A 27,603-nucleotide genomic window follows, 5' to 3' on the forward strand; every position below is an offset into this window, starting at 1 on the left:
GATTGTAGGACGCGATGCGGACGATGAAACTCTGGATCAATCGGAAATTCGCGTCTGGCTGGACATGTCCAATCAGCAGATCGGAATCATGTTGAATCGGGACCTACAGGTGGCATACCGAGAGTTCGCCCAAGAGCTACTGCGAGTTTGCGACAATAACCCGAAACTAGGGGACGTACCGATTCAGTTCAAGCAGCCGATTTACGGAACCAACGATCCATCGTTTACGGACTTTGTCGCACCTGGTGTGATATTGACGTGAGTTCTTCTTGGAGTTTTCGGACGAGTCGTTGATGTAATGGTTTTTTTCTTCTTCTAATTGCTTCGTTTCAGAATCGTATTTTTCCTGGCAGTTGCGTTGACCTCTTCGGTGTTGATCATCGAGCGAACGGAAGGAATGTTGGATAGATCGTGGGTTGCCGGCGTAACGCCAGGAGAGATTCTGTTCTCCCACGTCATCACGCAGTTTGTGGTGATGTGCGGACAGACGGCGCTTGTGCTGATCTTCATGATTCTGGTGTTTGGAGTAACAAACAATGGCGAAATCGTCTGGATAGTTCTGTTGACCATTCTGCAGGGCCTGTGTGGTATGTGCTTCGGATTTGTCATATCCGCTATCTGCGAGTTGGAGCGAAATGCGATCCAGCTTGCGCTGGGTTCGTTCTATCCGACATTGCTCCTGTCCGGAGTGATATGGCCCATCGAAGGTATGCCACTGGTGCTGCGGTATGTGTCACTGTGTTTACCGCTAACACTGGCCACATCCTCGTTGCGGTCCATCCTGACCCGCGGTTGGAGTATAACGGACGAGGATGTCTATCTCGGGTTCGCCTCGACGGTGGCCTGGATTCTCGTGTTTCTGCTGGTGACACTGGTCGTACTTAAGTTAAAACGAGGCTAAACTCGTGCCGTAGGATTTGTTTGTATTTACGTAGGAGATCATTAATTTATATGAGAGCGCATACCATCTTTGACTTCGTGTACGTGTTTTTCATCACTGAGAGTTCTTTGTATGTAGTTAAAGTGGAGTAAATATGCTGACACCGTGATCACGGAACCGTCCAGGGTCGAAAAAGTGCTAGTTTCATCTGTCATTGAGTAACTGTACACCGTATCTAGCTCCACTGGCAACCCCGCCTAGTTTCGAAGTCAGTTAGTACTAGTGCACAGTTCGACCCCCCAAAAAAAAAGAGCGTTACGTGACAAATGTAGCGCCGGAAAAGTTTGATCTATTTCCTTTTCAAACATGAGACACGCATTAGGTTCATTCATTTGACCATCACACCAAGAAAACTCACATTTTGAACATCCCTATTTCTTCTACAGTAGGCTTATATTCTTCTGGGCACCTGCGTACGGAATGTGGTGAAACATTGTAGCACTCATTTCCTGCCTTTCCTTAATCAACTGAACTTAATTTGCTCAAATTTTAGTTATATTTTTTTTTGCTAACAACAAATTAGTCCAAAAATATATTCACTCCACTCAAAAAAAAAAACACACACACACACAAACACACAATTACTCAATTTATGGATGTAGAAATATTCCGGGGAGATGTTTCCCTTTACAGCAGGAAGAAAAAGAAAAAAACAACAAGACATTAATACTGGAAAAGGGTCGCCCCTTTTCCGATTACCGTGCCGCCAAACGAGCAATCAATAGTTTCCCGTGCAAACATGCAAAACAAAACAATTATTGAACTGTGATTATAAATTTTTCTTTTTTTTATATACATATACGAATAATTTCGCAAAGTTTTTTTTTGTGTACGCTAACATACAGAATAGGCGAGAGAAACCCATTTTTTTTAAATTTTACTAGGGAAGATGTATGTTGTATATCTAATTGCTAAACAAACAAACAAACAAACAAAAAAAAGGAAACCATAGACTTAATTAAACACGCTATGACTAACGAGGAGGTTGTCATCTCTTCGAGGTTTCGTTCTCCACCTCCTCCACGGGCACAGCAGCTGCTGGTCCCGCCAATGAGGAGGTTGTGCCGAGTGAAACTACCATCCATCCGGGGGGGTAAAAATAAACGCATATGTAATCTAGTTTTATTTGTGGAGGGGTTTAAGAAAGCAAAATCGCAGCTATATTTTCACCTATCATTTCTCCTATCCCCTTGGATTTGTTTGTCGCTTCGCCCTTTTGTGCAATTCAGTTAGCCGCTGCTCAAATTTATCTAGATAAAATGTGACTGCAGAATCGTTGTAATATTTTGTAGTCTTCAACTTTCGGATGTTTCTTTGGTCACCCGATAGTACGAATAGAAAGTGACAGCAAATCGAGCTAGAAGGAGAGGAACGTGAATAAAGTAATTTTTGAATAATAATCCACACACGCTCGCGAGTTCGATGAATCTTCGATGATGACAAGTCCCTTTCCGACTAGCTAGCAAACTGAATCTCCGTAAGTTGACTGATCGAGCATGGTTTGACTGGAACAGAACAGGTCCGCCACGACTACCCGACTGGAAAACGAAATAATCCGGATGTCACCCCTCGGAGTTATCTGCAACGAGTTGGACAACGGATCCGGAATCCTCGAGCCCGCAGGTTTATTGAAAGCACCCGCGGTTTGCAGTTCTCCGGTGATCGGATTGTATGAGTTGCAACGTGCCCTCGCCAGAATACAGGAGGTAGCGTTCGTGTAGAAGGCAATCCTCTGCGCCTGTACGTTCAGATCGCGGTTGTTCAGTGTCTGCAGAATACACTGGTCGATCAGGATGTTCGAGTTGATCCTGCGGACGCACTGCACGAACTCACAGTAGCCGGTGTAACAGTTGATTCCGACCAGTGGAACCGTCGTCTGTCGGAGTCCGGTGGCGATGGCCTGGAAATATGCGAACATTATTTTTCTCATTCGTTCTTCATTCGGGTTTTGTGCCACGGTCGTGGCTATTTTGTGTGCTGCGTCTTGCGTGTCCTTAAGCATAAATTCAAGAGACCAACAGTTCGAGAAAAGTCCAAGAGCCCAAATACCCAATAGTTCAAATATCCAAGATATCTTTGATCCTAATAGTTCAAAAATCCAAAGTTGATCCTAATAGTTCAAAAGTCCCGAAGCACAAAAACTCGAAAGTTCAAGAGTTGTAGAAATCACTAGTTCGAGTTCATTTTGGACTGATAGTTACCAGCTTTGATTTCAAGAATCCAACAGTTGAAAAGTTAGGAATCTAAGAGTTCAGGAGTCGACGAATTGAAGAGTTTAATAATTTAGGTTGTCTACGAGTCCAATAGTTTAAGAGTTTGGAATTCTTAGAGTTCAAAAGTCGAAAAGTCAAAGAATTGAAGGTCGGTCTAGACTTCAAACAATCAGAAGTCCAATAGTTTCAGAATCCTAGAGTTCAAGAGTTCACTAGTTGAGGAATTCGAGGATTCGATAGTTTAAGATTTTTAAGTTTTAAAGTTTCTAGCTTCTGTGGCGTCGCCACTGGTGCCTGACAGATGCCAGGGCAATTACAAAGACATCACCCGTGAGCTGCTACTCCTTTATTGATCAGGATCAATAGAGCTTGCAAAATGTTTTTTTTTCTGAAACAAATTTGACTTTCTCTCTTCCAGCCTTCTTTTTACTAAATTCCGGGCTTTCTAGTGTTAATCCCGTGTTAGTGGAGTGATGATGGTTTTCTCTTGAAATTCCGGCTCATTTTTGCTAAAAGATCATTCAGATTGATTCGGGTAGTGCACAAAAGCATGATTCAGTGCTTACATCGGTAACATTGATCTTCAAACTTGATCAAAGACCCAATAGGACCTTTCAAACAAGACTAAGCTTGTTGAAATCGAACCGAGCCATCTTCGAGAAAATTGAGCGGTAAAAAAAATCTGACATGCAGACTTTTTTTCGATCTTGTGGAACTATGAATCGAATGGTACATCACACTAGGGGTCTTCGGAGCTCCAATAAACATTCGGGTTTTCCAGCAATTCTATTGCCTTTGTATAAAAAAAGATACTAACAGTCCTTATTGATTGAATAATTTAAAAACAAAACAAATCGATTAAATTTTTCCTGGACAATCGTTGGTATTTAGTCTATTCCTATTTTGCTGATATTATAAAAGAGAGGAATTATCTAAGAAAAGTGGGAAACATCTTTAAATGAACGATTTCACCAGTATCCTGTATTTCCCTTCGTAATTTGTCCGGTGCAACGATTACAATAGTAAGCTTGAATCTTAGGACGCTGGCAATACTACGCACATGTCGCTTTGATTGGTAATAATAATTTACTGTTGGGTGAAAAACTCTCAGCTACGGCCACTTGCAAAATATTATAATGGTGATGCAAAATTATAAAAGCAGCACAAAAGCACTTTTAACACTTCTAGCATCAATCAACAAAGTATTTCTTGGAATAACAATTCCGACACCAAAAATTCAGGAAGCGAAAACCGAGCTCGAGTAACTGCCCACTGTAAAAGCAGTAAGACCTTGTTGGGCGATGAGCGTTCGTTAAACGGCTTAATTATGTCGTTTTCGCTTGAGAAAACTGAAACTGACCCAGGGTAATTTCATCAAACAAGCACTTTTCACGAAACACTGTGTTGGGTTTGCACTTAGCAACGGGGGTTTGAGCAAACCTGATATAAAAACTCGGTTTGAAACTGACTCGATTTTCAGTTCAACAACGTTGAAACTAGGTTCGAAACTAGCTTCAAGCAAGCGGTTTGACAGCAGTTAGGGTGGAAACTGGGTTAGGTTTGGCATCAAGCGAAAACGACATTAATAAAATACTCGTTCAGTTTGTTGGAACGGTTTGTTGTTGTTTTCTTTCCTACAAAAATAGTGTGAAAATTTAGTATTTTCTTCATATAAAAAGGAAATGTGTTGTTATTCTATGCGAAGTAGAAGTATGCTTGAAAATTATGCAGTTTGAAACTTCCAAAATTCTCCACTAAAACTAGTCCAACGGGGCTCCAACTCCTCATATTGTAAATGGCTCAACAATAGACCTCTGTCTGCCGGGTTTGTTGAACGAAAAAAATGATGCGCGGTTCAATCGTCTATTTCAACATTAGTAAACGAAAGTCCCGAATCGGCCTCCCGTTGAACGATTTATTGTACATTCATCTGACCAACGATTCAACGTAACGAAACGTTGGACATTTTTTTCTTAGAGGGTTGTTTTGACAAACTTTGTCGGAGTGTATTCATTCGCGACCGACGCACACGCCTGCTACGATCGCACTCGTGAGCGTGATTCGCATCGGTTCGATCATGGGCCTGATAATCGATAAAGACAAACCTAGATAATCGTAAAATCAACAGTAAAATTACTATTCTTAAAAGTTCTACTAGTTCTGCTAGTTCTGAGAATTTCAGAAGATTCAATCAAAACAGTACAGTAATTCTATTTTGAGAAATAGGAAAAGAGATGAATTTGGAGCTTCCACAACAACATTTTAATATTGTCGAGAAAATTTTTCGAAAGTTATCGGTAACCACAGAAATACCGTCGCCTGAGAGAGTAAATTGACAACTGGCAGCAGAAAATGTACAGATTGGCCTTTTGAGTATTGAAATCAATACTGTACACTTAAAATATGTTACATCTTTATAGATGCACAGGGGCGTCGCGATTGACTTACATTCACAATACAAAGCATTTAAAGATCAGTCTTATCATTAACTTCACAGTTGTTTTAGCTGAAACTCACATCGATACAGACGCAAAATTTATGTTTACATGTTAGTAGATGTAATATTGTGCCATCACCGAAGAAACTACGGCATACTTGAATTTACGTCAAGCGTAAATTTCATTTTTTCTGAGAGTGTGGAGGAAAATTATAAACGAATGTAGACACCTTCAGAGCAAATCTAGCAATCTGGGGAAAAGTTCTGAAAACATTCGATTATTTTGGAGCTTAAAATGCTGTTAGGCTGTGAAATATTTCGCGAATAACTTCAACCCAGTCACCTCGTCTGAAATTTGATTTAGTGATTCCCAAATAAATTCCGATTCCGACTCGGATCGGTTATTGCATTTGATTCGAAATCCATTTGGAAATCTTACTAAATTCCGAATCGAATTCCAGACGAGTTCTTTTAGATCAAATTTGACATTCCGAAAGTTATTTTCTATGAAGAATAAAAATTTTGAATGAAGCGGGTCCCATTTTTTAAATTAGAAAGTGTTCCAGAATGGGTCATTTCGCCGAAGGGGTAATTTCACCAAAGAAGTAATCTCACCGAAAACGGTAATTTCACTGAATCGCATCTTAATCTTAGAATTGCTGTTGAATAAACCGGGAAAATTCTCGCTGGCGTCCAGGAGAAAAATCAATCCATCACTTGCAGTTACCTAGCGGAATTTAGAACGATTTTTTTTGTTATTGCTGAAGATTCAATTCTCAACAATCACACTATGTCCTGGTAAAGCCCTTACCGCTAATCCCGTGGCGCACGAGGCGTAGCTGCTATTGGTCAGGTACAAGGTAGCGCACTGGCTGATCGCGAGCAGTTGAGTCTGTCCGGAGGGTAGCACTCCGGCACGGAAGAAACATCCGTAGCAAGCATCACGAGTCACTATCGATACGGTTTGGGTTGTGTTGCAGAGCAAATTGAACAACGACAGAAGTTTCTGATTTTGATTACTACAGATCAATTGATCGTCCGACCACGGCTGGATGTGTTTGAACGCGTGGATCAACCGATGATCAACGACGGTTAGGGCGTAGAAGGACACTGCGATTAGTACTATAAAACCGTAAACCGAGGATGATTTTAAAGCGAACGACATTCTGTGTGGCTATGATTGCGGGTACGAATTGACTGAATCGGTACTGGTCTTCAGTACCGGGTCAGAATGCAGGGTACTTTCCATCGCGATAAACTTTCTACATGGGATCTTTTTTTTTCACTGGGATTGAATAAACACCTCTTGCAACGGTCAGAGTACGGAACATGTGTGGACAATGATGATTAATTGAGTTCTTTATGGCCTAGTGATTTCATTTTCACCTCTCTTTTCAGTGCGATGGTTTCCGCAGTGAACTCTATATAACTCCATATTCCAGTAGATAGTACAATGATACTTATCATCAACAACGTGTTGAATTATGAGTAGATCAAATTCGTTGAGCAGTTTTTATAACTAGTTTTCGATTCGATGATAATTTTCACTTTCTAGTTTCGAATGCTGGTATGACAAACTAGTGTTAAAAAATATGCTGTCAATTTCACGATACTTGATGTGAGATCCGGGTTTAAATTTTCCACAAACTTTTTGTTCTTATGAACTTCATCAAATTTCGTGGATCACAAAAGAAAAGCTCGGTTAACGAATAATTGAGGAATACACAACCACGAATTGTGGAATTTCGATGAATCAGATTCAAATTGTAAGAAGACCCGTTAGCAAGTTCTTTTCAGATTTCTGATTCATCACGCTTTCGCAAACCTATTTAGATTTTTGGTATGCATCGAAATTGAACGACATCAAACGACGTTGGTCATCACGTTGAGACTAAAAACAGTTTTATCCCGTTAACGTCCGCGGTCTTCAATGCTACATCAAAAATCGTGCATTGAAACTTTTAACTCCACTCAAACCTACTAAAACCAGTATAAAAGTTCATTCCTGCCTGCCATTCAAACTTCAAGAAAATGTTGAAATCAGCTCTACGGCCAACATTAAATTTATTCCGCAATGAATAAACTGTCATTTTGATAAAATTTTCTTGAATATGTGTGTCATGTCGGCTTTGAATGCAATCAGTAAGTATATTTTGAATTATAATTACGAGTTTGAGGTTTCTTCTGAATATAAAAACCTCATGCGCTTTTGTTTTTATCGTGAATATATAAATAAAAATAAGAATTGTAACTAATCATTTTGAAATGAATGTGGTTTTTGCGAAAGCTTCCATGACAATTTTAGCGATTCATCGTCATTTTTGTAGAAATCTGTTCGTTACGTCAAAACTTGAGTATACGTTCTAAAATTGAATCGTAAAAGTCCATCATATTTCCTCGTTTTTGCGTATTTCGAAGTTTATTTGATGTCAATAAAAACCATGAAATTTTCCTTCATACAAATTACACTTAACCTAAAAAGTAATAAATCAAAAAGCCCGCAACGAATGTGCCATAAATGTACTTTAGAATCATCGAATTTGCTCTAAGTGAGACTGTCTTTCAGTGGACACACACACACACACACACACACACACACACACACACACACACACACACACACACACACACACACACACACACACATACACACAAAACTAGATTCAAGAAAGAATTGAACTGACAATAATGTTTTGAAGAAACGTTTTATTCTAGTTGTTTTATTTTAAGTTCAGTTGTTGTTAGTACGGGTAGAAGGTTTTATTGAATCTTTTAAAAAATATTATATTATTTGTCAAAAGAAGCAGTCATTGTAAGGTTGTCATAAAACTGATTGTGATTATAAAATCAATTACAAGTCTCTTATAAATTATGATCAGAATCATAAAGCTTGTCTAAGTGTGCATGCGGTTACAAGGTAACTTCTAACAACTTTTGTTTTGAAACACTTTTTTGCACTTCCCATTGTAAAGATAGAATTACTTTTTTAGGGATTCCATTTACATAAACATAACAAAGAAGAATTTCTTAAATTTGGGTGCAAGGAACTCAAATTTTGAGTAAATCTTACTCAAATTTTGAAAAAAAAATTTTTTTACTTATTTAGAATAAAAAAAAGTCTAATTTTGACAGCTTCGTTCCTTAACTCAAAAATGAGTAGATAGGTGGTAATTCAAGTGTAGACTACGTGCACTTTTTCATGAAATTGAGTGGCTAGTCACTTAATTTTAAGTTATGTTCAATGAGGGTTTATGATTCGTTCAATTCAAGCGATCGACATTTGGTGCACCTTAGTTCGACACTGAGTTTCGTTCATACCAAACATTTTAGAAAACTTCAATTTTTAGTTATTTGTGGTTATCTCATGCTACTGAGAATTTTATCTACCCATTCTCGTACAGAGTGAATTTTGGAAAGGCGCATTGACGTCAAAAATCATTAAAAACGCTCCGATTATTATGAAGATTGACAAAATGAAATGTAGAGGGACTGCTTCTCTAAAGATGATACTTTCAGTAAGAGCTGTCAAATCGGTAGGAAAATTTTTAATTGCTTCACCTATTAACGATTACTTTTAAAAACGGGTAAATTCATTTGAAAAATCATAGTAGCAGTGGAAGAAAATATTTTTACTCTGAGGTGGTAACGTTGATCTTAATTTATTTTGCAAAATTAACGTTTATTTAGAGCATCAAGGTCTGTGGACAGAGAGTCGCGTGTTGAGTGTTAAATCGACCACGTGGCTCGCTTAATTCCCTTTACGCATCATATTTCTCTTGTACTCTCTCGTATATGAGCAAACTATACCGGGTTGCCAGCATACATTTTATTATTTTGATGAGAAGTTTTATCACATCTATCGTATGGGTTGGACATTACATGGTTTCCAATGAACAATGGAAAAATATTCAACTTTTACAACGATTGAATGTCTGTGTGTTTGTCGAGCCAATTTTATTTCTCTCTCCTTTTTCAGAATGCTATCAGAAAACCAAAGCGAAAAAAATGGCGGATGCATTGAAACTGACTTTTTTTTTTTTTTATATCGTTTATTTATACCCGGCTTTAACCTAATTTTGGTCGTTCGCCGGGTTTGTATCCAAAAGGGAGGAGGGGGGGGATGAAATCATGGGGAGAGGGGGAGAGAAGGTATTTGTAAATTACAATGTGTTGTTTTACAATTAATATTTATCAAAGGTTATAGAGTGTTGATGGCCGCGGAGGAACATCCTCGTGGATGACCGCAGGCTAAGTCCGTCCGGATCTAGTTCGCTGTTTTGAAACTGACTTTGTGTCACAGAAAAATACAAGACTTTATTTTTATCGCGATAACACATATATTTTTATGTACTAACCGCATCTAAACTAAATTATCTAGACTTTGTCACGGTAGATTTATGATACAAACCTTCAAAGCAGAGATATTCGATGAACAAGTAGAGGTATGCATTTCCGAGCGTTCCAATTTTCAGCAGTTCTTCAGTCTGAAAAAAATACAACACGACCGCTAAATTCAATGAATCATTCTGAAAATGTCACAGAATATATTCAACTAAATTTCGAAGACATTGTCAGGTGGGCTTTTCTATATTCTGCACCGTTTCCAAGAAAATTTAATTTAAAACTGGGAAATAGCAAAAAACCTACCCGTAAAGCCCTTAAACTACCATTTTCCAAATGCCCGGAAATAACAAATAAAGTATCCAAATAAGTGGTACTCTACCGCTATACATTCTAGTACTCAAGAAATCAACATTACACTGGTTTCTGTTTAAAAAACGTTGATCCGAAAAAAACTAACCTTACCCAATTTCACACATGTCTGAAGATTTTTCATGTTTAATCGTAATTTACACTAAAAAAAAGCAGTAGTAATCACTTTTAAATCGATTTTCTTCTACTCCGAGTTTAATTTTATTGCTGATATCTATTTGTACTATTGAATAAACGAAAAAAAAAGTTGCAAATCATTACAGCCGATATGAAAAATAACCCGCGTCAGAACAGACAATCGGCATAATGTATCGCACTTTTTTCACATCCCTTGGTGCTTCTGTTACACTCAGAAAAATATTATGGTAACAGTTACTATATAGAGGGCCAACCTGACCATGCGAGTATAGTGGTTTTCAGCCGACTATTAAATCAGATGATTTCAACAATAGTCAAGTTCACGTTTACTATAAATGGTATCGGCTCTAGAATAGTAATATTGAACAGTATATTGTATGAATAACTAATACGATTGATGTGGTTAGGCTAACCATGACCGAATCTTTATTTACATTGTAGTTTTCGCTATAACCAGAGCCATGGTATTTTTAACATTTCACTTCTAGTTATTTCGAAACTTAAGGCAGTGGTTGATTCAATAATGCTGAAGATCAGCAAAACATGAGCTAATGTTAAAATTTTTTATGAATTTGAATTCTAGAACAAGAACAACAAAATAGTTTCATGGAATTTTATTCTATTTTCACATCATATTAAATGATGACATGCCTAGTGAAATGTTGAATAGCAACGTAGACACTGAGGAGCATTGTTTGGTAGCAGCAGTTGATCAAAGGCTCTGATGTCCGGTCGATTTTTTCCTGAAGCAGGAATGAGCAGCATGAAAGAAATTAATAGCCAAGTCCAGATGTAAACCTCGTTACTTACCTGCGATATGTTGGATGTTGTTTCTACAGCGACCGATAATGAATAATAAATCGTATACGTATCGTATGGTTGCAAAATTGAATTTCAATGACGGAAACTAGTAAGGCTACAAACTTTACTCACCTGCAAGACCTACCAAATTACACAAAGTCATCATATAAAATATTTTTTTCATATCAATCACTGATGTGTTACCCACGTACGAAATTTTCTGTTATATTGTAACTTTATGTGACAATAACATAGAACATTCGTTTATTGACAATTTGTATAGTCAGCACAAATGAAATACATAGTCGGTTAAAAAACAAAAAATACACGACAAGGTGATTACTACATAAATTCTGTTGATATGGACTACATGAATAGTGTTTTCAAACTTCATAATCGTCTATCAAACCATGTATCTATTTATGGTAACATTATTATACTGTGAACATATTCACATGGTAGCAATAACTATTTCGCTTCTCATATATCAAGGCTCAAGAGCAATTCCACCTTACTAGAAATTGTGAGTTTAACTATTTGTTCTTATATTTGAGATGACTACCATTGTCAGTATGACCATGCCAGAAAAGTCATAAATACAAATAGTTTAGTCAAGTCGTAGTCTTTGTTGTCTAGTAATTTATACAATACAGATGGTGAATAGTCATATATCATGCTCTTTGCTACTATTTTAGCGTATAGTTGAAATGACAATGAAAAACAGGTTGCGGTTACTATGGTTCTTTTCTCAGTGTATCAACATGCGCTGTGGAAAGCTTTTCGTCGTTGAGTATAGAGCTTTCAATTGCGATACGGGCGGATTACGATGGCGCTCCTGTCACTCGAGTAGCCAGTCTACTCCGAATTCGGTCTCTACGATCAAAACAACAGCCATCAGCTGATAAGCGAAACCCGATTCACGCTGCATCTGGGACGGAGTTGAAAACAAAACACGCACACCACAACGGCCCGAACTGCCGACTACTCGGCCGAGACAATTAAATTGTACACAATACTACCGTAGATTTGCCAGCGCTGTCAAAAAAGTGAAAATCTTTGCGAGGATTACTCATTACTTGATTGCTTCCGTTCACTTGGGCGAATGAAATCGATTATTTATATGCAATAGAAGCACAGGAATTGGTGTTTTCGGTTGCGGATTCGAACGTTGCTGCTATTCCGGTGCATCGGGTGCCCTCCTGCGGGACGGGACAACGGACAAAGACGATGGAAAAGTTGTCCGTTTTCAGCAGCTTGCAAAAATCGATCGATACTCTGAAGTCCACGGAATGTAGGTAAGTGTAATTTTTTTAATATTTTCCGGAAACTGATTTCTAGTCGATAATGGTGTGTTTTTTGTTGTAGTCAAAAAGAAAAGATTGTCCACTTCGGGCACATCAGCGAGTCGCTGTTGGCTATCAAAGCTGGACCGTTGAATGCCAACTTTACGAAACACCTGAGCACAGCCATCGCGACCCTGTTGATGTTCTGTGAGGAAATCGATTCCAGTGTCCGGATGAGTGCCGAAGAGAATCTGAACCGGATTGTACGTTACTGCGAAGGAAATGGAGCGTTGGTACGGATTCAAATCGATTTGTACCATGAGTTGAAACGAAACGGGAATGAAAAATCACTGCGGATTTGTCTCGGGTTGTTCGGGCACTACTGCGGCGCGATTAAGCAGAGGAAGTGCAAAACATACGCCCAGAATTTGCTACCATGCATCTATGCTATATCGAAGCGCCGAGAGACTCAGGTGCTGGAAAGTTTAGCAAATTTTGTGAAGGTTTTTGTGGAGCAGTTGGAAAGTTTCTTGACCGATGGAGAAGTTCTTAAAATGACGATGCTATTTGTTGAAGATTTGACGGCCGATTGTGCCACCAAACGACGTTGCGCCGCTCAGAATATTGACTCGTTTGTGGTGTGGTCCCGCTGTCCGGAATTCTACGCCAACAACGTTTTCAATCGATGTGTGGAGATACTGCTGAAAAATCAAGAACAGAACGCCGTGCTCGGTGTGATGGCATGTCTGCGGGGAATCCTGCCGATTGTGTTGAAGAATTCCAGCGTCGAAAGGTCGGTGGAAATATTCGATCTTGTGTTGCACTTCCTCAAGGACGGAAGCCACAGTATAATTAATGCGGCTCTGGAAGTGGTGAGCGTCATTCTCGTAAACATTCCGCAAGCCATGGGAAAATTGTTGCTGTCCAACGATTTGGACCATCGGCGGATACTGTTCAAACGGAAGACGCTGAAAAATTCGATTTTTAAAATCAATCTCAGTGATAGCATTTTGAGTTCCCGGAAATCCAGTACCGATGCTCGCATGGACTGTCTTAAGCCGGACCGTAGGCCATCGCTGCTGCAGGTTACTTCGACACCGACGAAATTTCCCTCCGGAGATGATAAAAGCCTAGCGTCCGCATCGGATCTGGACATGGACTCGTTTCGCAGCATGGAGTTCGATCAATCACTGCAACTGACGGAAGATCCGAAACCTAAGCCCGGTGAGGCAGATACTGTGTCACTCAAGAGTCAAAAATCTACCGATTCGTTGGGTTCTTTCATTAACACATTTCTGACCAGCAGTTCGAATGCGGGTGAATCCGTGAGTAAATTTTTCCGTAAACCTTTCGATTCGCCTGCATCGATGGCAAGCAGCCGGGGAGATCCGTCGGTGTTGGCGTCGGCTGGTGATACGTCGGTTAAACGTCAACCGGAAGAAGACGATCTTTCGCTGGAGTCACTGGCCAGCAGTCAAATTTCGATTCAAAGCAGTGCCGTCGAAACGCTTCGCAATGAATTGGACGTCACTTTGGAGGTGGATGATTCGCTGGTGACGACTGATTCGGTTTCGGCTACCCTAGCGGAAGCTGCTGTCGATGTTGAGATTCGTGCCGAGACACCAACAGCGTCACTAGCCGGGTAAGTTTCCGGGTTCCTTACACCTGTCAATAATCAATCTAACTCTAAACTATTGTTGAAGGGCCATGGAAGACGTTGATGACCCATCGGAATCAGCCACACGGGAACTGTTTATCGGTTCCATTCACGATCAAAACATGTTGGAATACGCAGTTCGGTTGATCGCTTCCCGATTTTTGCTCGCCGGAACCCGCCGTTCACTGGTATCCGATTTTACGGCACGCGTCTCGGTGAAAACCATGGCACTACAGATTGTGGCACAGTGCGTTCTGCTGCGACCGGAACTACTGCTGCTGCCACTGGAAAAAGACGAACCGAAAGATGAGTTCGATGTCGTTGAAATTCTCAATCTGGAAGATGCCATTAATGAAATTGCCGAACAGGCGATTCTTGAAATGGACGAAGGAGCTGCCGAAGAAACAACGACAGCAGCAGCTGCTGCACCGGCGGAAGACGGAACCGATGGGCTGCTGGAGATGAAGGAGGATCATTTTGGTGAGTGTACCAGCTCCAGCTATTTCGAGTTCTTTTCACCGATGAGTATCAGCTTGGATCAGGGGCTAACTTCGCTCAAGACGAAGCTGAAGCTGGTGGAAGAAAATTTCAGCACCATGGCCAATGATAGCCAAGCCAAACTGAGCAAGGAACTGGATGCCATTCTGTCGCAGTCGGATTGCAGCGCAGAACTGGGGAGGAAAAATGAGCGCAAAAAAGAGTTGTTGGTCGTTCCCAAGGTCATCACCAGCAGAGGAGATGTAGTGACCAGACGACTGGAGCTGGACGGTAGATACGAAGATCAACAAATGATCGCCGATGTGCTGCTATTCTACGATCACTCCGATCAAAGTCTCCGAGGAAATGTACTGTTGATTGTGGGAAACTTTCTTAAAGCCGTTCTGGAACGGAACGGAAATGTGGAAGCCTTTCTAAGGCACCACGAAAAGGCGGCCGTTCTTGGTAGCTTCCTTCGACAGGACGCGATGCTGTCGATGATTGTCCAAGGTCTGTCCGATGAAATTCATACCGTTGTGAATCAGGCGCTGGCAGCTTTCGATCAAACCGTAACCCTTTACTGTCGCAGTCAACCGTACAAATGGAAACCAAGCGCTACCAGGCAAATCACGTCAGATTCCACCTTCAAACCAGCCACCAAACGGAACGTTTTAATCGACGGCTGTGATCCGATGGATCCCCAACTTCTAATCAACCATTTTCTGTCGGTTTTCGACAACAAATACTGGCTGGTTCAGTGCAAAGTTTGCGAAGTGATTGTAAAGTTAGATTTCAAAACGCTTCGAAATACTTTGGGTAGGGAACAGGCGAAGATCGTCCAGCAGAAGTGTCTCAAACAGCTAATTTCGTTGCTGCGAGACGGTGATCCTCGGGTACGGAATTTCGCCGGGGAAAAGCTGATGTGCCTGCTGGAGACCATCTACGAAAGTGACGCAAAAGATGACATTGCGGCGGACGACGAAGGGATCGTTAAGGCATTTATCAAAGATTATGTTTTAGTTTGCTTCGCCGAACCAATCGACTGTCGGAAACTGCGAACACCAAGCGATACCCAACTTTTCGGAGCGAAGCTGGCTCCCATATTCTATGTTCTCAGCAATCAACTGTTGGATGTGAGCGATCGTAATCAGTTGGTAAGTCGCCAGGAACATCCGAAACGTACGAAATTTTACCGATCGAAATTTTCTTTCAGTTTGGCATCATAAATTTCCTGAAACTGTTCATCACGAAGTACAACCCGTTCGATCTGTTGGAGATTTGGAACGAATTCAACCTGTTGAATGTCCTGCTGAGTTTGATGAGTGAACACACGGGAACGGGACTGGATCTCACGGCACAAAACGATCTACTGGAGATCTGTTCAACTCTACTGATTGGTTAGACTGACCTGAGGTTGCAAGGTCAATTTCAAGTTTTATTTTCTTTTTTTTTTGCTATCCTTGCTATTCAGTTATCATGTCCACACGGGAAACCTTCACCACCGTCGACAACGAATTGATTGACAAATTCATATTCCACCTGCTGAAACTGATGAACATCTACCAGCATCTGTTTGGTAATGTGAAGCCCGTTGTCCTGTCCAGAGCTCAAAAGGGAGACCTATTTATGAACGCCCGGGAATTGCAGTTGATCAATTGCTTCGGTTATTTTGGCGCCGATCATTTCTACCTGAAGTTGTACAGTTTGCTGAGGAGTTCATTCGAGAACTGGAAGGTAAGTCTAGTCTAGTATACGAGCTGGTAGAGATGTCGGAATTTTCTAAACAGATTATATTTGAAATTCGTTCGCCGAGTGATCGTTTTGGAAATAGCAGAACTGCAAAATTGGAAGCACAGAACTGCAAATCACGTGGTTTTCCAGGATATGATCCAACAATGCACAACAAGTGTTCTAGAAACTGGTTTCATATTGCGTATTGGACAAGCAACTCCAACGGGTGATTCAATGGCAGCCAATCAGCAGCAGAATGTACTTTGATGAGTCTCAAACGCTGTTTCTTCGGTCAAAGGCTTGTCCACCCGTCAGTGATGACAGAACAGAAGTAGTTCCGGTACCTCGCGTATCTGCATGCTCAAAAAACCCATTGGAAGTTTCAGACCTGTACCGCAGTAACCCCTGTTCGTGCCTCTCCATGGGTAGGCTTTAGTAAAAGCCATTTTAGTGAATCGGATAATTATTCTCGGTGCGATCTTTGGTCTTATGCTGACAGGGATGGGAGTTTCTTTTTAAAGGTGGTCTGTTCTGCATGTTAGGAGCATCTAATCTACAAAACGATCTGCGGCTCGCTTTCAAAACTGTATCACAAATTTAATTACCCCTTAGTAATTACGAAATGTCAAAATGAAATCGTTACGAAAAAAATCAAAAGTGGCAGCCCAGACCGATGAACTGTTGTTTCTTGTTTAATAGTTACAGTAACTTTGATTACGCTTTCGATTGAATGGATACTTTCTTCAGTATTCTCGAACTAGCTGGATTCAAAATTGGTGTCTCGGATTTAAGTTTTCCAAATTTGCATGATGTATTTATTGATTGACCATCTTTAACCAACGTTAATTCAATATCACAGTGAGTTACGAAATACTAATCAAATTACAAAAATTGATTAAATAAACAATAATTGTACATGTAAATTTACTGGAATTCGTCGGATCTGGATTCGGGAACTGAATTTTGGATTGATTTCTGTAAATGAATTCTAAAACCGAATTCCGTATCTTTTCTGGTCCACCTGAATTCTGAACTTCATTTCAGTTTTAGAATTGAGCTTCAAAATTCTGTGCCGGAATTCAGTTCCAGAATCCATAGCATTAATGATGGAACTAGATTTCGAAGCGTAATTCAGCAAAAGAATCCCGAAGAATTATACGAAGTTTTCTACTATGCATATCTACAAAAAACAACTATTTCATTGTTGTATTTTAACTTATGATTGGACGAACTTTTTTGACGTGAATATGTCTTACTTTACTATAGGATTACTTCACCTTTTCAAAATCCGCGCTTTGGAGAATGGGTAGAAATTAATTGTGAATATCTCAGGTTGTACTAAATGTAGCAACATAATTTTTCTTAACCGTGAATAACTCAAAAATTATGTTTTCTTAAGTCTTTTGGAAACAATAAGTCAATCAGTCCCGACGTTCCGCTGGACGCGTATAGAAGGTTAACTTTGTTCGAAAATCGTTCATTTCTTTTAGTGCACTAGACGGAACTGGATCTTCTACATGGTATAATGCATCAAACGCTTAGATCGTGCTCTTATTCGCTTTCGGACGTCGTGGCGAGCAGTCGCCTGCAACCAGCAGCATCAGGAATCTGAGTTTTGGATTTAATTCTAGAACTGAATACAGATCCAGTACTCTGGTCCACCTGAATTCTGAACTTAATTTCAGGTTTAGATTTTAGTTACACATTTCAGTTTCAAAATTTAGTTCTAGATTAACAGAATCAGAATTAAAAACTATGACTTTGGAACTAAATCCTAACTCTAGAACTGATTTTTCGACTAAAAAAATTGGAACTGATTTCAGTTCCGTAGTTTATGTTCGGGCTTTGAATCCGAAATTTTGATTCAAGATTTTAAACTAAGAATTCATGAACAAAAGTCAGGATATGAATTTTAGATCGCGATTTCGGAACTTCCGAATTCCTAAATTAGATCCGAATTCCTAAATTCAGTTTCAGAAATCATTTCCGGAAGTCAAAACCTGCATGTTACTACGGTTTGTAATTCATGTTTAAAATTCAGCTCTAGAACTGTATTCGGAGCCTGGGCTCTGGAAATGAGTTCAGTTCTTCAATTCTAAACTAAATTTATGATCTGATTTATTGATCTGGATTCCAAACTTGAATTTTGCAACTGAATTCTTAACCTGTCGCAGTTTTTTGAATTTAGCTCTAGAATCCAGTTCCAGAATTCAACAGTTAAATGAAATGATGACAAAAGCGACAGTTTCGTTCGTATTCACGTCCTCCAGTTATGACTGTGACATTACCCACCCGCGTTTTTATTCCGAAAGATTTTAAGCACTGGAGGACTCCTCTGTGGAAAGGACTGTAACATATAGCGATCTTGCCTTTGCTGTGTAAAACTTTAAATGTCGCTCAATGCTTGTAAAATCTTCACTACTGATCATCATTGGACCTCTTAGTATAAAGATTCAAAGGTTTTACCCACCAGCTCACGTAGAAGACAGTATCGACACATTCTCTATCGACTGAGTTTCATCTATCGAGAATCTAAACGTCATTCCACTCATCGGCCTTTTACATTCATTCCAGATCACCATCAACGGCGACGTCGGCCAGAAGCTCTTCGAACTGCTCCGCACGAGCATCGTCAGCCTGTGGCGGCTGCTGGAAGAGAAAAGCCTCTCCACGATGATCCACGGTTACAAATTTATGGAGGAGGTGTTCCGCTATCTGATCGTGTTTCTACCGTACGAACCGGAACGGTGCATTCAGTGTACGAAGCGGCTACTTCGGTTTTTGTTTTCCAACAATTCGATCAATCGCCGACGGGAGCTGGCGTACTTCCGAGGTGCAGGAGAAACCCTCTCGCTGGCCGATCAGGACGGTTGTTTGCGTTTTGTCGAGAGTTATCGCGAGTTCTGTAGCTATAAGTGCCCGAATCCGATCGCCGATCTTGTCAACTACGTCAAGTTGTTCGAGCAGATCGTTGTCGCCTGTTTGAAAATATTCTCCCGAGCCTCCGTTCGTGTGCAAACTGTTACTCTGGAACTGTTGTGTGATCTACTGGATTGTGGTATCAACTATCAACAGCTAGATTCGGGAAACGTCTTCGTGGATTACGTGTTGAAACACGTTGAACTGTTGGAGACCGGCACTATCCGTGATTCCGAACAACTGATTTGCAAAATTGTGCAGTTCTTGTTCCGCTTGTCTTCGAAGGAACGGACCAAGATCGTGAACATTCCAAAGATCATTAATATCTGTGATAATTTACTGGCCAATGGTTTGATTCGAGGCGTTGCGATAGAAGCACTGCAAGTTCTGGCCCATGAGATCTTCTTTTTGAGCAGGCTCCCGCTACAGGACCAGCAGAACGAGGTTCTTCTGGCCGAGGATGCAACGCAGAAGGAGGTAGTACTGAATATGATGATCAAGTTTCCGGAGAATGTCTGCAGCTATAGAATCGCACCGATGGTTCTGATGGTTGGGAAATATTCGCAACCCGGCAAATATGAGGCGGAGATATTGAATGCCTTGTTGGGAGTTATGTTGGAAGGGAAGCTGCTGATCAAAGACAACCGAAACCGGCTGATCGTAAGTCAGCTGCTGGAGGCACTGGGAAAAAGTGTTCTACTGGAGAGTAAGGCACTTCAGAGTTTTCTGAAGATTTTGTTTGAGGTTGGAAAGAACAAAGATCTGTCCGCGGGTCACAGGATGGTTTACTGGCAGCTGATCTTGGAGAAGGTGATACTAAATGCGGAGGAGAGTTTCCTGCTGAGTCACGTGAAGTTGTTCCTCAGTAAAGAGCCGGCATTCGATGAGAACAGTTGTGTGGAGAGCGAATTCGGAAGATTGTTGGCAGATATGGTCATGAAATCACTGGAAAGCTATGACGATCAAAAAGGCAACTGCTTCGCTAGAGCGTGTCTGATTCGGGTCATCCGCGTTGTGACCAAGTTTCGAAAGTACCCTACCATAAGTAAGTGTATAGTAGAAAATATTGTCCCGGGTCAGTTGATCAGACTTGATTACAATGATCTTGAGGTAAGATCAGCTATTCTGGACTTTCTAGTTCAAATTGGCTACGCCATGAAACAGTTGTTGGATATCGTCGATGATCCGACAGGTTCCATACGAAGTGAGGAGATCGCGACGGATCTTATTGGATCAATGATCGAGCACAAATTTGCACAAACACCCGCGGATGTTCTTCTTTTGATCGAACGTCGAAGCAGCACTTTGATAGATCACTACGATGCATTTCTGCTGAGCTACATCTCTACTTCCGAACACGCTCGTGCGTTCGTTTCGAGTGTAACCGATCGCTTGGAATGTCCCACGCAATGCCTTAAAGTACTGAATCTACTGGAAAAATCGCACATCAACAGTTTGCCACTGGTTTTAGAACAACTAACGAATCTTCTGACGAGCCAGAACATCGCGATCGCACGGAAAACTGCCCTAGTCCTAGACTCAAAGTTGGAGACAGTTACAAAACAGCAACCGTTGACCAACGAATATCTCAAAACGATTCTACCGGATCGACTGTTCAAGCGACTGTTCGACACGTTGACTCCGGAACGGCGCAAGAAGTTCCCGAAGCTGTTCAAATCATTGCTATCACTAGTTCGGTTCTATAAATGCATTGATCCCCCACACGATCTGGTTCCACGGATCGAGTACGATCGGTTGAAACAGTTGGTAGTGGATGAACCGTGGTTTATGGAGCAGATCACATATCACTGCACGGCCGAGTCCTACACGAAACCTCGAAACATTGCTCGAATGTTGCATGAGGTCAATTCGGAAAGTAAGTTGATTACTCTGCTTTCGGGGGGCAACTTCAATCCACGGGTTTTGCGAGAGGTGATCGTAACGGCGTTTGAAACGATGGCCCAAACATTTCGCCGTGATTGTGTACAGTTTAATCCTCACCTGAACTACCTGAAGGTTCATCCGATGTTGAAGGTTGCGTTGATTGTTCTGATGAAGAAATTAGACGAACTAAATCTGGTCCCGGAGGATGAACTGGACGAAACAACGAATTTGCACTACGTGAAATCGGTCAACCGTTTCCTGGAAAATCTCAACCGCTTGGAACACCTCAGCTTGATTTACGTCGAAGCCAGGTTCATCGATCGTTTCGTGAAAGATCATTTGCTGAAGTCGAACTTTTTCGAGTCCCTGTTGATCTTCGCTCGAAACTGTGGCAAAGTGATTCGATCGAGGGTCGGACTCGCGGGCTTGAAGAATACCAACAGCCTAGAGCTGTACCTGAAATGCATCGATTTGACACTGAAGCAACGGTATCTTTGGGCAGAGCTAAATCAAAATGACAAATACGGGGATGATCAGGATCTGTACGTGTGTGTTGTGTTCGACATTTTGAAAGATCATCTTCAGGGTAGGATGCTGCTGAAACGCTATCAGTCTCCGGAAGCATTTGTAGAGCAAATTTGGCAAAAGTACGATCAAGTGGAGGTCTATCTGCAGGTCGCTTTGATCGCTCAGTATTTGTCCGAAACAGAGGAAAACCCGAAGAACCCACTAGTGAGGGTGTTGCAATCGGTTGCCGTTTCCGTACTGAAACTCGATCGCTTCTATCCGCTGGCGATGACTCCTCCGGACGTACTTTACAGCTACAGTTTTGAAGACGATTCTGCCGAATCATTGCTTCGTTTGCCTTCGGTTCCGATCGATTTTCTGTATGATTTGGAGACACTGGAGGGTTATTTGAAAAGGTTGGTATTCGTTAGAGATGTTCGTATTTAATCCACGGCTAATTCCGTTCCCGACAGGGTCAACATTTTCGGCTACTCGTCCAAGCAGCAGTTTGAAGAACTGTTCATGTCACTCCTGGTGCTGATCAACAAGGACGGCAATCCGGATTTGATTAGTAAGTGGTTTTAAATTTTGAATTGTCCCCTACAAAAAGAAACATATTTCCGTTATTCTCTTTCTAGACGATCAGGAACAGCACGAAATCAAAAGCATGTGCCTTCGAGCAATTATCGCACTGCTACTTAGCTGCTACAAATATCCTCGCATCGGTTTCGCGGATGGCAAATACTACCACGACCCAAGGAATACTGCTTTCAAGTGCGACTCGGTTGGGTGAGTAACGATGATCCAAATTTCGCGATCCAAAATTTCATAATTTCATTCCGTAGAATGAAAAAATTGCACAGCATCCAACTGCTAATCCCATCGAACAACGTATTCTATCAGCCGAACTTGGAACGCAGTCTGCGAGTTCCGGACGTTGACGAACGCTGTCCGAACGGCGATAGCTCCATCGGGACGGAATCGTTTGCGATGAATCAATTCTCGATTCGGTACGCATGGCATACCATGGAAAGTGTGACCAACGAATCGCTGGTAGCGAAAAATGTGCACTACTTCATAGAGAAAGCCAATCTGGACGTTCGTAGTTCGATCCAGTTGCTCTACGATATCTTCGAACAGCTGTTGGAGGTAAATTCTGAACAATTCGGTAGTGAACCCAATTCGAAAAATTGAAACACTGTGTAACCGCCATTGCACAGTGGTCCAATCGATACCGTCGTTTCAGTATTTCAGTAGCGTACTATTGAAAAATTGGTTTGAATTGACCTATGTTTTCACGAGCCAATCACAGCATGCCATAATTGTCTAGTGAATGGGTGACAAAACAGAGTTACATCCATTCGCTCGCTGGACAGTCACTTGTACGCGGTGTATGGATGCCATTTTCCGTCTGCTGCATAGTGTGTTCGCTTGAGTATATTGAATACCGATCAGCTGTTGATTCTCCAGTAACTAGCAGGCCAATTTAGAACTATCGACGATAGAGTTCTTACCTAATTTTAAGCGGTACGAATATAAGTAACTGAAGGTTCTAACTTCCTAAAGTTAGCTGAACTTCAACATTATCTAGTAGAAAAACCATGTCTCCTTCCATTGATATATATTTTTACGAAAACAATAAGTAGAAAAATGTTAAATTATTAGAGGCCTAAGCGTAATTTTAGACTCCAAACTTACTTTCGTGGAGCATTATAATATATTTGTCAATAAAGCAAATAGTATGTTAGGCTGCATTAAACGCTGATGGTGATCATGCATCTATCAGAAGCAACATGCTAAAAATGGTTTAATCGATTCAGAGATATTAGTTTTAATGTGAGTAATAAAGACCGTGGAAGACTGTCAAAACAGTTTGAAGTCCAGCATTACTGGATGAAGATGGTACTTCTAGTCAAAAGCGAATGGAAGCTTTTGACAGGTTAAATGTTGAATAAGAAAACAATTTTTGATCGTTTGAAAGCTATAGGAAAAGTCCAAAAATGTGGAAAAAGAGTGCCACCTGAACTGAATGAAAGTGAGTTGGAAAACTGAAAACAAAACGCTTGTGAAATTTTGCTTCAAAGGCACGAAAGAAAATCAGTTTTGCATCGAATTGTTATTGGCAATGAACAAATTAATAGTTCAGAAGTCACGGCAAATTAGTTTTGTTACACGACAATGCACCTGCACACAAAATAAAACCGGCTCAGGATGCAACCGAATTTAAATTTTCTCCGAAAATCGATAAAATAAACAAAGGAATTGAGAAATTGGCAATTTTGACGAATTTCACGCTAACTCGAACAGATGTTGGCTGCACCTTCTCAGATTTTAATACATTAATGTCGTTTTCGCTTGAGAAAACTGAAACTGGCCTAGGGTAGTTTCATCAAACAAACACTTTTCACGAAACTTTGTTGACTTTGCACTTAGCAACGGGAGTTTGAGCAAACCTGATATAAAAACCAGGTTCGAAACTGACTCGTTTTTCAGTTCAACAACGTTGAAACTAAGTTCGAAACTAGCTTCAAATAAACGGTTTGACAGCAGTTAGGGCGAAAATTGGCTTAGGTTTGTTATCAAGCGAAAACGACATAAGACTTTGTCACAAAAAAACACTTTGCACACTTTGTTTTTTTTTTTTTTCTAAAAATGATCTAGACTGTCTTGAAAAGGACCAAACTGTTTTACCAATTTTTTTTTTCAAATGACTGTAGTTAGAAACTGCCAAACCCTAGAAAAGTGTTGTAGAAGTGAGTTTTACAAAATTAGTCAAGTGCTTGAATAAAAACATGGAAAAAATCCAAATCGACTCCAACACTGAAAAAAATCGATTTGAAACATTAGAGTTCGATTTTCAAAAATAAAGCACTTTATTCGGATGAAATTTTGTTACAAGATAGGTGACTATGTTTTCTACCTACAATCAAAAATTCAAGTGGAGCACTTTTAAGGAAAGTAAATTCATTCTGCAGTGTAATTTTCTCGAAAACAAAATTTTTCTCAAATCAAAAAATGATTATTTTTTTTTGCAAACCGACTTTAAATTTTTAAAATTGTTTTTTTTTTCAGTGTAGGAGTCGATTAGGATTATTTTCAATATTTTTAATTCAAAAAACTTGACTAATTCTGTAAAAACCATTCAAACAGCGAATTTTTGTAGGATTTGTTATTTTTCGACTACAGGCATTCGAAAAAAATGGTAAAAATAAGTTTGGCCCTTTTCAAAAGACAGTTCAAGCATTTAGGCCTGAAATAGCTTTTTTTGCTCGGTCATAGAGATACATTTTCGCTTGCTTAGCGGTTTAGATTGAACCGTGAGATGGCATTAGTAGTTTATCACATACAGTGAGGTCTTTTTTATGCGAATTTCCGAGCTTACCCGGTTTTCTAGTTTTGTCTAAGAAATGCATGACACGTCGAGATCTGGTGTTATCACGAAATTTCAACTCCGAAAATGTTCAAACTTTGACCGCCGGGTAGCACAATCTAAACAATATTCGATTTATCTCACATTTTGTATTGGGACTTTTTTTATGTGCTTATACTTTTGGGCACCGGTCAGGCCAGAGCCGGGTTGTATGTGAATTTTGTAGACCTCGATTTCCCGCCAAGATCCGTCTCTGAGTTTCTCTACTGGTATCACCTAGATTTCGTCAACGTCGATCCGAACTCGAGATAAGAGGTTAACAGAGTCATTTAGTGAACCTCTCTTGTAGTCCAATCCCGTTACTTTCAGCTTTCAGTCTGTTGTAGGTTTCCGACATCGCCTCAAAGTTCCGTGCAATTTTGTCAATGTCTATGTTTCCAGTTCCCAATCGTAGTACTTATGATGTCTATAAATTAGTGAAGGTTTGTAGTAGAATCACCAATCATCTTACCCATTCTAATGTTTCAGGACAACTTTTCGCTAGCTCTCCCGCATCTGGTACCATTCTGTGAGATCTGTGAAAACCGGGACCAGATTCGACAGCTCTACGGTAAGGTTCTTGGACTGCAGGAGCGAATCGCAATGGAGGACACTTTGTCGCAGCAGGTAGGAGCAGGTTTCGTGCCGAATCATGTCGATAAATCGGGAAACCTTTTCTTTTTTTTTTGTCGTAGCACATCATTTATCTACTGTGCAAGATGGCAGCACTGCTCGTACCGTCGATGGCAGAACTGACCCATCTGTGTACGATCATTCCGACCTATCTGAAGAGCACTCAGCTGTACATCCGGGATGCGACGCTCAGCGGAGTGATCTGTCTGCTGGAATGTTTGGTGACCTCCAATACGACGATAGGAGGCCTCAGCGAGGAACTGCAGCTACTGAGGAATATCATCGTAAATTATATCGTCAAGCATGGCATTATTGATGAAAGGTGAGCTTTTGAGATCTTTGGAATGCATTTGAAGGCAGGTTATAAACGAAATATTTTTTCAGTTTCGCGACTTTCAGTGACACCCATACGAAGCTGGTGTGGGCTCTGAATTTTTACCTAATCGAAAACACGTCTCGATTCGTAACGGATTGCAACCTGCTCTCGAACAGTATTATATCGGCGAATAATATCCTCAAGCGAACCACAAATCTTGAAATTTATCTTTGCATTCTGAACGTAAGTAATTCTAAAAATTCTTTCTTCCGTAACCATGTGAAACAGCTTTGTTTTGTCCCATGCAGGGTCTTGAACGGCTTGTCCTGAGCGGCACAACTACCCGGCCGCTGCTGGAGAAAATCGAAAAACTTGCACTGGATTTGGTCAAAGTGGACAACGAAATGTTCTCACTGGCGGCGTTGAAACTCCTGCTAACCTGCATCTACTCGAGCTCGGCCGAACAGTTGGAAAACACCGAACGCTCGAACGGAATCGTACAGGACGAACCGGAGATTATTATCCAGCAGATCGACAAAATCGAAATTCTTTTCACCAAAATTCGCTCCACCACACCTCAGGGTGCCAAAATCTTCGGAGACGTGCTGTGCCAGCTGATCCGCGATCTACTGCCACCGAATGAAATTCTGACCAAGGTATTCAAGGAACTGATGCTAAACCAACCGAATCCGGACATCATTGCCAACGTGACGCATCAGGTTTTCCGGTCGGCCATCGATAGCTCCTATCTGGCACTTCTGCAGGAGTGGCTGCTCTGTTCGTTGCCGAATTTCCTTAGCTTTCCCCAGATCAACAAATCCGTTTGGTGTCTGACGGTAATATTTCTGTCCGCTTCACTGAACCAACACCTGTTGAAGCTGTTTCCGGAGGTCCTGTCGTTACCGTCGTACCAGCAACTGAACGAACGCGAGATACGCAACTTTATTCTCTCGGCAAAAGATTTCTATCGACGGCTGGAGCCCGCTCAACGAATCAAATTCAAGGAAATCTTTCAGCAAACCGACGGATTTGTTTATCAAAGTCTTTTGAGATGCCTATAAATGTGGCGACTAGATTTTAACGCAACATGAGTTATTTATTTATTCATATTCCCCCTTACTAATAGTGCAATCCGTTTTTTTTCTGCGCGATATTTTATACTAATCAGTTATTATTTATGAAAGATTCTACGATAAATATATTCTGTTTGAAAGTTTAAGCTATGCGTTTTAATTTTTTTAACTATTCTCCTCTTCCGGGAAGCTGAACTTTCAGAAACATTCCCAAGTCGCGTTCAGTTGGTCGACAAAAAGAAACAATCATTTGATTTCGCCATGATAAAACGAACAAACGTACAATATGTAATGGATCGTGCAGCGATAGCCAAACTATATCCAACAAAATTTCATTTCATTTTTGCAATTTACTATCCTCTTTGTATGGTTTCATCATCTGTCGGTTGCCTGTTGCGTCCCCTGTAGTGCGCGGAACAAAGCAACTGTCCATCAACTGTTTGGTAGATGTAGGTTCTATTAAATTGCAACT

General features: G+C 40.7%; 3 protein-coding genes across 5 annotated transcripts in view; 2 read left to right on the forward strand and 1 right to left on the reverse strand.

Moving 5' to 3' along the window:
• LOC131434355 (ABC transporter G family member 23) overlaps nucleotides 1–2,348 on the forward strand; it is a 129,564-nt gene extending 127,216 nt beyond the window's left edge. For all 3 annotated transcript variants that reach the window (XM_058601024.1, XM_058601029.1, XM_058601037.1), the window contains 2 exons: nucleotides 9–258; nucleotides 334–2,348. In XM_058601024.1, coding sequence (XP_058457007.1) covers nucleotides 9–258; nucleotides 334–901 — 818 coding nt within the window. In that variant the 3' untranslated portion in view covers nucleotides 902–2,348. The remainder of the gene's footprint in view (nucleotides 1–8; nucleotides 259–333) is intronic.
• On the reverse strand, nucleotides 2,336–6,755 carry LOC131426849 (uncharacterized). Its single transcript, XM_058589648.1, has 2 exons — nucleotides 6,402–6,755; nucleotides 2,336–2,840 (listed from the first exon to the last, which is right to left on the reverse strand). Exons 1-2 carry the CDS (start codon nucleotides 6,753–6,755, stop codon nucleotides 2,400–2,402), a joined length of 795 nt encoding a protein of 264 aa, XP_058445631.1. The 3' UTR covers nucleotides 2,336–2,399.
• Nucleotides 6,756–12,162: 5,407 nt separating this feature from the next.
• Nucleotides 12,163–27,277, forward strand: LOC131434380 (huntingtin). The gene is made up of 13 exons (XM_058601049.1): nucleotides 12,163–12,537; nucleotides 12,608–14,167; nucleotides 14,229–15,813; nucleotides 15,873–16,056; nucleotides 16,131–16,393; nucleotides 18,965–22,116; nucleotides 22,174–22,271; nucleotides 22,339–22,489; nucleotides 22,546–22,849; nucleotides 25,599–25,736; nucleotides 25,805–26,064; nucleotides 26,127–26,301; nucleotides 26,367–27,277. The coding sequence occupies exons 1-13, from the start codon at nucleotides 12,470–12,472 to the stop codon at nucleotides 27,117–27,119; spliced, it is 8,691 nt and encodes a 2,896-aa protein (XP_058457032.1). The 5' UTR covers nucleotides 12,163–12,469; the 3' UTR covers nucleotides 27,120–27,277.
• The last annotated feature ends 326 nt before the right edge of the window (nucleotides 27,278–27,603 follow it).

Source organism: Malaya genurostris, chromosome 1 (assembly GCF_030247185.1).
Source record: "Malaya genurostris strain Urasoe2022 chromosome 1, Malgen_1.1, whole genome shotgun sequence".
Taxonomy (NCBI): domain Eukaryota; kingdom Metazoa; phylum Arthropoda; class Insecta; order Diptera; family Culicidae; genus Malaya; species Malaya genurostris.